At 39.1% G+C, this 9,842-nt stretch overlaps 1 protein-coding gene across 1 annotated transcript; it reads right to left on the reverse strand.

Moving 5' to 3' along the window:
• Positions 1 to 7,474: 7,474 nt before the first annotated feature.
• LOC107730081 (lysozyme C, milk isozyme-like) lies at positions 7,475 to 9,638 on the reverse strand. Its single transcript, XM_016540818.1, has 5 exons — positions 9,466 to 9,638; positions 8,837 to 9,100; positions 8,206 to 8,266; positions 7,891 to 7,938; positions 7,475 to 7,692 (listed from the first exon to the last, which is right to left on the reverse strand). Exons 1-5 carry the CDS (start codon positions 9,602 to 9,604, stop codon positions 7,617 to 7,619), a joined length of 588 nt encoding a protein of 195 aa, XP_016396304.1. The 5' UTR covers positions 9,605 to 9,638; the 3' UTR covers positions 7,475 to 7,616.
• Positions 9,639 to 9,842: the final 204 nt, after the last annotated feature.

Here is a 9,842-nt window from a genome sequence, read left to right on the forward strand (position 1 = left end):
CGGAGTTATATTAAAAATTGTCCTGGCTATTCCAAGCTCTATCATTGCAGTGAGCGGGTGTTGCAGTGCTTCAGTCCAAAAGAAGTGAAATAAAAAGCACCCATCCATAAAAAACAAAGTGAACAAAGGCCTCCTGTACCGGATGACGTATGAGGTCAGTGTTGCGCATGCGCTGGTGAGTCTCGTGAAAACCAACGTTTGTTAACAGAAGCAAAGTTTCCTTCCTTTAGAAAAGGAAAACCAGTCTCTGCATGGCTTATATCGAAATCCTCCGACATTCTTCTTTACAAATCCTCGTTTTGTACTTCTAATTAGTGACCGTTGTTTTGTTCTGATCTCTCCGCTGCGCTTCCACGTGCGTCAATACTGAGCGGCGCATGCACAAAGCCGACCTCATACGTCATCCGCCCGGAACTGCTTCCTTGTACAACAGTGAGCGCAAGCTACATTAAAGTGTTATCCGTCACGGTGTGCAGCCCGCCTCGCCCGCTGTCACAGTTCACAGAAGCGTGGCAGACGCTGCCAGGGGTATCAGGGTGGGTTATGAAATCAATAAAGAACGGCTACACGCTTCAGTTCTTCCGCAGACCGCCCCGTTTCAATGGTGTGTTAATGTCCACTGTACGGGAGCAGAATGCCTCAGTTCTGCGAGAGGAAATACACAATCTTCTCGCAAAACGCGCAGTAGAGACAGTGCCCCTTGCAGAGCGTGAGAGCGGCTTCTACAGTCATTATTTTCTGATGCCAAAGAAAGACGGCGGACTCCGCCCTATCTTGGATTTGAGACCGCTGAATCGCGCGCTTTCGAAGCGCTCGTTCAAAATGATTACACTAAAGCAAATCCTCTCACACAACAGACCGGGAGATTGGTTTATCTCTGTGGATTTAAAGGATGCTTATTTCCACATTCAGGTAGGGGTAGCATTCGAGGGGATAACGTGAGCTGCATGCCTAAGTGGTTTGGACCAGGTCGTATACACCCCTGTACTGACGTGCCACCAATCCAATGCTGCTCTCTTATCAGCTCATCACATTGTTATGATATAGTTCATCACGTCTTTTAGGACTTGATCACCATCATACTCTTATTTGAGCACCGGTTCAGCCGTTGCATCACAACCACTGATTTATATAATGTTCTCAAATATAGATAAGTGATCACAACACACAATTTCGTTGAAATGAACAAACTTCAACTGGTCTATATATGTGATGGCGCCGGCACCGCCGCCATTTCATATTCTCTGTTTTACCAGCGTTAACTCCGCCCCTGGTGTGACGCGGCATCGTCTAGTTGCCGCGCCCCCCCTTGACTTTTACATGGTTTCAACTAGGTCCTGTAGACCTGAGCTGTGTTTAACAAGAGCGCCAATAGTGCTTTTGGACTGATGCATGCAACACCCTCTGAGTGGCATGAAACAGATTAAAAGATCAAAGACCATTTTTAATATAACTCCGACTGGATTCATCTGAAAGAAGAAAGTCATATACACCTAGGATGACTTGAGGGTGAGTAATTTATGGGCTAATTTGCATTTTTGGGTGAACTATCCCTTTAAGATAACAAAAATGGCACATTCTCGCTTTCTAACATTACAAAATTGCTCATTAGCTACATGATTAAATGAGACAGTACACAGTACAAAGTCAAATTTTAACATTATAGAGCCAATAGTAAAAACCAAATGCTGGTGTTGACGTGAACATTTTTGAGAAATCAGAATGAGTGCTTATTTAGGAGCCGGACCTCAGACATTAATAAACCAAATGTACTGACAGTGATCCACGGCATATCAGTAATGAGCTTTGGTCCTAATGAGACTATCGCCGTGATGCCGCTTTGGCTTGAGCAGAGTTTTATCGCTGATTGACTGTAGCTCAGCTCAAATGCCCTGGCAATCATTTCACATCTCCAACCAACCAGACTAATGCAGACTTTAAAATCTGCATGTTTCTGTTGATTTTCCTCTGCTTTTTAACCTAAAGCCTATGATATCGCATCTAATATATACATTTCTAAGGGCTCTAAATTATCAACATGATCAAAGTTTTGCTGTAAAACCTGTTGCACACAATCATGCCTTCTGTCATCTGATTGATAGTTTATGTTTTTAGCAAGTAAAAGTATTAGTATTATTGTAAGTGTATCCACCTTCAGTTTGTGGTTCATGTGTCTTTTTGCCATGAAATCTTTAATGATTTTTATGAAGTAAATGCAAGAATAGTTTTTATATTATTAGTAATATTTAGATGAACACTTACTAAACTAAAGCAACTTAGGTTTACTTAATTATCCATATGTAATTTTTAATGTTAAAATGAGTATCAAATATAATCATCAGCCTTTTGAGGAATGTTTATTTGTTCATTTCTCAATCATCACTGTATTATATATCTATTTTATTAATCATAAAACTGAGCAAATAAATATCATCTTACTAAGACATTATCGTGACAACTGATATTTATATGCATTTATATAAGTAGTCTGTTACTATTGTAAAAATCTTATTGATTTACATTATCAACTATCAGAATTTCTTAATTTCTAGCCATTAGAAATTGCACAATTGCATAACCAAATTGCATATTTTTGCTCAGTTTGGGCATCTGAATTATATATAGGTGCTTTTTACTCCTCGAGTGTGAGCTCATTATTCTCACTGTATCATATTATATGAGTCATAAAAGCCTGATGTTTCAAATCAGATGCAAAACATAAAACTTTTTTTATATATAGGCCTATATTTTGTGTAAAGGCTCAATAAATGGTCCAATTAAAAAAACCAAAAACTAGTATTTCATATGTCTGACTAAACAGGGTTAAGTTTCTCCAAAGCAATGAAGTAGGCTGTATCATAAAGCAACAGATGTCTGAACTGAAGCATTCCTAGATGTTCATCTAAACACACGTGCAACTCTGAATGCAAAGGAAAAGCCCCGCCCATTTCTGCCACCATTGCAAACCGCAGCAGCACTTCAACTCATTTGATTGACAGCTCCATCTTCTCTATCCCTCTCCGCTGTTTATTAAATATAGGCCAGCTGTGCGCATCACAAATCCCCAAATGATTGCCTTTCGGGTCTTTTTTCGCCTCATGCCATTGGCTGACCGCTGGCCTGATTTCCACTGATCTGCATGTGCGAGCATGTGAGACAGTACTTAACACACACAAACTCTGGCTCTCACGCGCACATTCAGAGAGACACAAGATGCAGCTGTTATCCCACTGCGCTCTTTAGACAGCTGCTGGTCTGACTCTCTCATCCTTCATCAGCCGACGGCGCTCTTCTGTCAGCAGAAGCATGCGACGATTGCTGGACAGCAGCTGGATAAAGTTTGGACCTGCTGGAAGAGATGACTGGGTGTCTGGGTCCCCATCGCCGCCTACCGCAGAACAACGACTACAGGTTGGTGAACAATCCCATTCAAGATGAAAGCTGTGATTCAAGATGAGGTTATGGAATTGGGCAGAAGATTGGAGATTAAAGATCCAAAAATAAAGGTTCCAAAGTGGCAATGTCATAGAAGAACCATTCTGAGAACTTTTCAGTGAACAGTTCTTAAAAAAAAAAATTTATTTGTTTGAAGAACTTTTAAATAATCAAAAGAACCTTATAACTCTATAAAGAACCTTTTGTGCAATGGAAATTGTGCAATTCATTTTGTGTGAGAATCAAACTATATTAAAGTTGCACTTACAATCTGACATTTGTTTTGTCTTAAATTTTGATGCTGTGATGATCTGAAGTTCCAGTTGTGAGCTCCACAGGGGTTCGTTTGAGGTGACAGTGTGGTTTGGCGTAAACAAAGGGGTTTAAAGGACCAAAATATCTAATCTGAAAAGCAGCATTATATGTGATTAGTGTTTGTAAAACGGTTGGAGAAGCACTAGATTTTGGGATGCAGTCCAGTTAGGGTGGACGCTCTGTCCAGCTCAGTTCAGTTCTCTTCCAATAGTGTCTGTGCAGTAAAGTCAACAATGTTGCCAGAAATTGTGTCCCCAACTAAGCAAGTCAAAGGCAACAGTGGCAAGGAACCAAAACTCCATCGGTGACAGAAATGGAGAAAAAAAAATATGGGAGAAACCAGGCTCAGCTGGGGGGCCAGTTCTCCTCTGGCCAGATAAAACCAGCATGCTGTGGTTTTATTCCAGGCTGCAACGCAAGTCAGATTGAGCAGAGGACTCGTCTGGTTCTCGTGGTCTTGTGCCGATGGCCTCTGAACCTGGTCTGGTTTAAAAGGGTTTTTAGGCACTTTTCAGTTTGTCAGGCTGTCAAACCAGCTGGTTGTCCAATTAAACCAAGTAAATCCCATCTCATGAGAAAACAGAACTATTTCATGAGGTGGCGATTTTGTATGAATTTAAGAAAAAAGCAAGGTCCACTATTTAGGTTAAAATGTTATCTTACTTTTTTTTTTAGTGTTGAACATTTGAAGACTAGCTTAAACCAGGAAGCAATCAAAATCAACAAAAGAGCAATGATATGCAAGTGCTATATCAAGTCTCAGTTAGCCTAACACAGTACATGTAGCAAGTTTATTTTTTATTTTTTATTATATAATAAAAGAAAACAGATAGAATAGAAAAAGAATAGAGCAAGCTAGTGTTAGAGGCATTTTTTGCTTTTTGTTATTTATATAATAAATAAAAAGAAAACCGATAGACTACAAAAAGAATAGAAGCTAGTGTTAGTTTTTTTTTTTTTTTTAGGAAAACAAGCAGTTGAATAGAGTGCAAGTATTTTTTAAAGAATAGAATTAGAATAGAGAGTGCTAGAGCCTCTTTGGGATGGCACTTTAATGCGTCGTTCACTAATGCGCCGAACGCAAGCTTCTAGAGGGCACATAAGTCTGAAGTAGCCTAATGAATTTAGGTAAAGGGGTGCAGAGCCAGTAGACTAACATTAATGCCATAATTACAATACTATAAATAGAAACGTTCAAACTCCTGAACTCAAGTAACCCATGATGTCCTTTACGTCCCTATAGGGTTACCACTGGAATGAGCTTTCTAGTGAAAACGACGGGAAATGGGAGCTTATCCTGTACGTCATCCTCCCGCTTGGCACGCTCCTTGTGTTCGGTGTCGCGTTTGTCCTTCTTTACCGAAGGTACATTTAATGTAAAAGTCTGTGAAGGTGATTTTGTGCTTCTTTGGGATGGCACTTTAATGCGTCGTTCACTAATGCGCCGAACGCAAGCTTCTAGAGGGCACAAGTCTGAAGTAGCCTAATGAATTTAGGTAAAGGGGTGCAGAGCCAGTAGACTAACATTAATGCCATAAATACAATACTATAAATAGAAACGTTCAAACTCCTGAACTCAAGTAACCCATGATGTCCTTTACGTCCCTATAGGGTTACCACTGGAATGAGCTTTCGAGCGAAAACGACGGGAAATGGGAGCTTATCCTGTACGTCATCCTCCCGCTTGGCACGCTCCTTGTGTTCGGTGTCGCGTTTGTCCTTCTTTACCGAAGGTTCAGGCAGAACAAGCTCGGACTGGCCAGCATCATCGCGCTGGACCTGCAGGACCCGGAGCGCAACGCCGAGATTCTGTCGTCGCTCACCGGGACCGCGGAGCGGCTGAACAGCACGAGCTCGGACTTGTCTGACGGGGTTTTCCTCATGGTTTACCTCCCGCCGCCCTACGAGGACACGCTGACGAAGATAACGCGGGCCGCTAGCCTCAGCAGCGGGAAAGACGTCGAGTCCATCAAGATCGAAGACCTCGAAGCCAAACTGTGTCCAGAGCTCAAGTCCAGCGTGGAGTTTGTCTGAGACAGAAGTACTAAAGAGACACCGGGGCTAGTTGTCACAAAGCCCTGCTGGAAAAAAAAAAACAATAGAACCATAACTAAAAATTCTTATGGTGTCCACTAAAAATACCATTACAAACCATCAACTTTTAACCATTAAAAAATGGTTTCCTGTAGTGTGTTTTGGGACATGTTCCATTAGGATTTATTGGTTTTAACAAGCCACCAATAGAAGGTGACCAATTACCAGAAGAGATGCACATGGTCCAATACAGTTTCCATTAAAATCAATACAATTCCCATTATAACCAGTAAAACCATTACAAATTTTGTGATGGTGTCTATTGTTTTTTTTTTCAGCAGGGAGTGAAGATGACACAAGGGCTATCTCAGTTTTTTGTTGTCTTGTTGTCTGTTGGTTGAATTCTAATCTACAAAACTAAAATAACAGAGAAAAAACTTTAAAGTATGTGCCTGACTTTCTAAAATAATTCTCGAGTGAGAAATACTAATTTCAGTAAAAAGTGTGACAACTAGGCCCGGTCCCCCTCTCATCATCTGATTCTGAACTGAATTTTGCAGGGATTTTTTATACTGTAACATAATAAAGCTGTATAGAATTAAACATCTTGATATTTATATTAGTTTTGCATTACAACAATGTATTGTGTACTACATCGACATGAGAGTAAATCTTTGTGTTTGTATTTACAGTAGGCTAAGTAATCACCATGTGTTTTACTTTGAAATACTGCCTAGTTAGTTGCACTTTGTGTTGTACCACAGTTTTTACTAGAGACAACAACAGTAGGCCTATTATGTCACTTTTTATATCTGCAAGACTGCATCAGTCCTTGTTTGCATTTAAATATAAAGCACAATCCTGGCAGGTTTTGCATTATCATGTAGTCATCTAAACCATTTCTAATAAAGACCATATTAAAGACTGCTAAGTGTCACTGAACTTTTTGCCCACATGCAGTTTTTCATGCAATATTGCCGAAAGTCACTTCGCATATTGCCTTAATACATCATATAGATCAGTTGTATATTAATGTACATTAGAAAAAAAAGAAAATAAATTACAATAGCATATGTAACTATATTATTATTGTTATTATTAATAATAAAATCAGAAATCTACACCCATAATGCTCTCTTGCTTTCAGTCTCAGAAAAAAAAGGTACAGGTGTCTCTGGGGCAGTACCCTTTCAAAATATGTACACTTTAGGTTACTGCCCCAGTGACAGCTTTTGTATGTTTATCTGAGTGTTTGTTGAAAAAAAATCTTGCTCGAGATTTGTAGGTAATTTTCCTAATTTTTAGCTCATATTTGTAGCGCCAGAAAAACAAAACAGCTGCTGCATGTACATGTAAAAATGGTTATTTAGTTGTTCTGACTATACATTTCTCAGTTACCTTACAGCCTGTTGTTTATCTCAGTACACAATAATCAAGCGTGTGCTATAATTACCTCAGCGCCACAATCCGTTTGTTAACAAGCACGCCATCTAGTGGATGTTCCATGTACTTAGTATTTTGCCTACTGAATACTGCCTAATAGTAAATAACTTATTTACCTTAACGTCTTTGTTTTCCATCCGATTTGGATTGCCTTTGGCAATAAAATGGACATAAACATTCAACGCGAAACGTTCAACATCAGACTGCAGAGACACACAGGCCTTAATTAAATTCATGAGCACAACACTGCTTTTCAAATGGCTTTAATGACTCATACAGTACAAAACACAAGCTACTTGTGCTGGGATTTTGTTGTCTTGCAAGAAAGCTACGAATATAAATGCACATAAATGCAAAAGTAAAGCAGGGTGCTAATAGAGGTCAGGACTTTAGGGCGCTTGACAGCTGGCAAAGTAGGAAGTGGCCTTCATGGTCATACACTCTGGCTGGTGGATCAGCGAGATCCTGTCAAAGGAAAATAGGAAACATGAAAATATGAATTTTTTTTTTTTTTAGAAAAGCTGGTTTAGTCAAGCCAGTGATATTAGCTATTGCAGTGATCTCAATACCAATTTTTAACATACTGTACTTGCATGCAAACACAGTAAATTCGTGTTTTCCATTAATTGCTGTATTTAATTGGTTCTTGTTTCATTCACTTACATTTCATGGATGTGTCTAGCAGTTTTGGGGTCAGGAATCAGCGAAGTTCTGTTATAATCAGATAAACACAATATCAGGACACTCACCTGCTTTATGAGGATTCACTACTAATATAATTTAGTTTAGTGTAATAAATATATATACACTAAATAAATATATACTAATAAATATTAATACTACAGTCTGCAAAATTAATTAATACATTTTCAAACAATGATGTATAATGTTATAGCGCAGTTAATTAAATCATACTGCACTGGATAATATATGATAATATCATTTTCTGAAGTTTGTGTGTTCTATTCAGTTACTCACACTGCATTTATAAGGGCCTGGACACAGGCTATGTCATCACTGGTGTTATCGTCAATCAGCTCTGAAAAGGAGAACAATCACATTTAATTTTAGAGAATATTTATGCATATAAAAAAGTCTCTTCTGCTCACCAAGGTCGCATATATTTGATCAGATATACAGTAAAACAGAAATATTCTGAAATAATATTACAATTTAAAATAACTGTTTTCTATGTGAATATATTGTAAACTGTAATTGATTCCTGTGATGTAAAGCTGAATTTTCAGCATCATTACTCCAGTCTTCAGTGTCACATGATCCTTCAGAAATCATTCTAATATGCTGATTTGCTGCTCAAGAAACATCTTGAAAAAACAGCTGTGCCGCTTAATATTTTTGTAGAAAACATACTCTTTTAAAGGATTCTTCGATGAACAAAACGTTCAAAAGAACAGCATTTATTATCATAGAAATCTTTTGTAACATTATACTTTTCTTTACTGTCACTTGTGATCAATATAATGCATCCTTGCAGAATAGAAGTATTAATTTCTTTCACAAGAACCCCAAACTGGTTCTGATCACCCTGTCGTGGGTTATTTTGCCGTATCGACCAGTGCATCATCTCTTTCATATTAAATATACTCACTGTCGCAGGACAGTCTGCAGAGGTTCAGTGCACGACTTTGAGCAGAGTTGCACACCACATGGTCGCTAAGCTGGAACAAGCCGTACAGGGTCCAGACCTCATCGTTGTCCTCATCACTTTCATTACTGGAAGAGCCGCCTTCACTTTTTCCTCCGGGAGACCTACCACGGCGAGGACCGGGACCTCTACGGGGCTCTTGTGGCTCAGCGATTGTCTTAATGGCGCTGGTATTGAAGCCAGAGGTCAGCTGGACGTGACACACGACTGTAAAGAGAGTTTTCGTTCATTTCAGTCATTTTTGAAGAATATTCTATTCCATACAACTTAAACCGAACCTTTCAGTGAACAGTTCTTAAAATAGCCTTTTAATTTTCTTACCATGAAGAACATATTAAAAAAATTTAAAAAACCTTCTTCCACTATAAATAACCTTTTATGGAATGGAAAGATTTCATGGACATTAAATGTTCTTCATTGAACCCTCAATGCCAATAAAGAACCTTTACTTTTTTACGAGTGTGTGAGAAAAAAATGACTATATGTTCACCTGCAAACTACTTAAACAGTATATGAGTCTACACAGAAGCAGTGATCGGTATCTAAAGCTCGGGATGTAAATAGAGACTCACTCTGTGCCAGCATGTCTGCAGAATTGGGGATTTGCAGAGTCAGGCCTCTTTCAAGCTGCTGCTTCAGCTCACATTTACTCAAAATCACGCCGTTACTCACGCCGAGCGCTAGAAATAAAACAACCACAACTGCCAACATCTTCACGTCTCGATGAATTCTCACGATTTCTGTGTGTTCCTCTTACAGGGAATCATTGCAAGTTGAGTGTAGATATAAAGCCACCTGTTCCCCTGAGAGAGGCCATTTTTTGTCAGTGGATTATGTGAAATAAGAGTTTGAAAGGTTGTGTGTCAGTGTGTAGGAGGTTTTAAGGCACTTTGTGTTCTGTATGAAATGTTTAGGCTTGGTTTCAGTGCATCTGGGTTGCACAGATTAA

The sequence above is a fragment of the Sinocyclocheilus rhinocerous genome, unplaced genomic scaffold (assembly GCF_001515625.1).
Source record: "Sinocyclocheilus rhinocerous isolate Xijiao unplaced genomic scaffold, SAMN03320098_v1.1 scaffold313, whole genome shotgun sequence".
Lineage (NCBI taxonomy): Eukaryota > Metazoa > Chordata > Actinopteri > Cypriniformes > Cyprinidae > Sinocyclocheilus > Sinocyclocheilus rhinocerous.

Excerpts from the sequence above, each read along its gene's own strand:
- LOC107730081 (XM_016540818.1), bottom strand. The coding sequence starts at position 9,604 with ATGTTGGCAGTTGTGGTTGTTTTATTTCTAGCGCTCGGCGTGAGTAAC. Across the intron at positions 9,101-9,465 it reads TGCAGACATGCTGGCACAGA|TCGTGTGTCACGTCCAGCTG; the intron begins GTGAGTCTCTAT and ends CTCTCTTTACAG. Across the intron at positions 8,267-8,836 it reads CTGCAGACTGTCCTGCGACA|AGCTGATTGACGATAACACC; the intron begins GTGAGTATATTT and ends TCTCCTTTTCAG.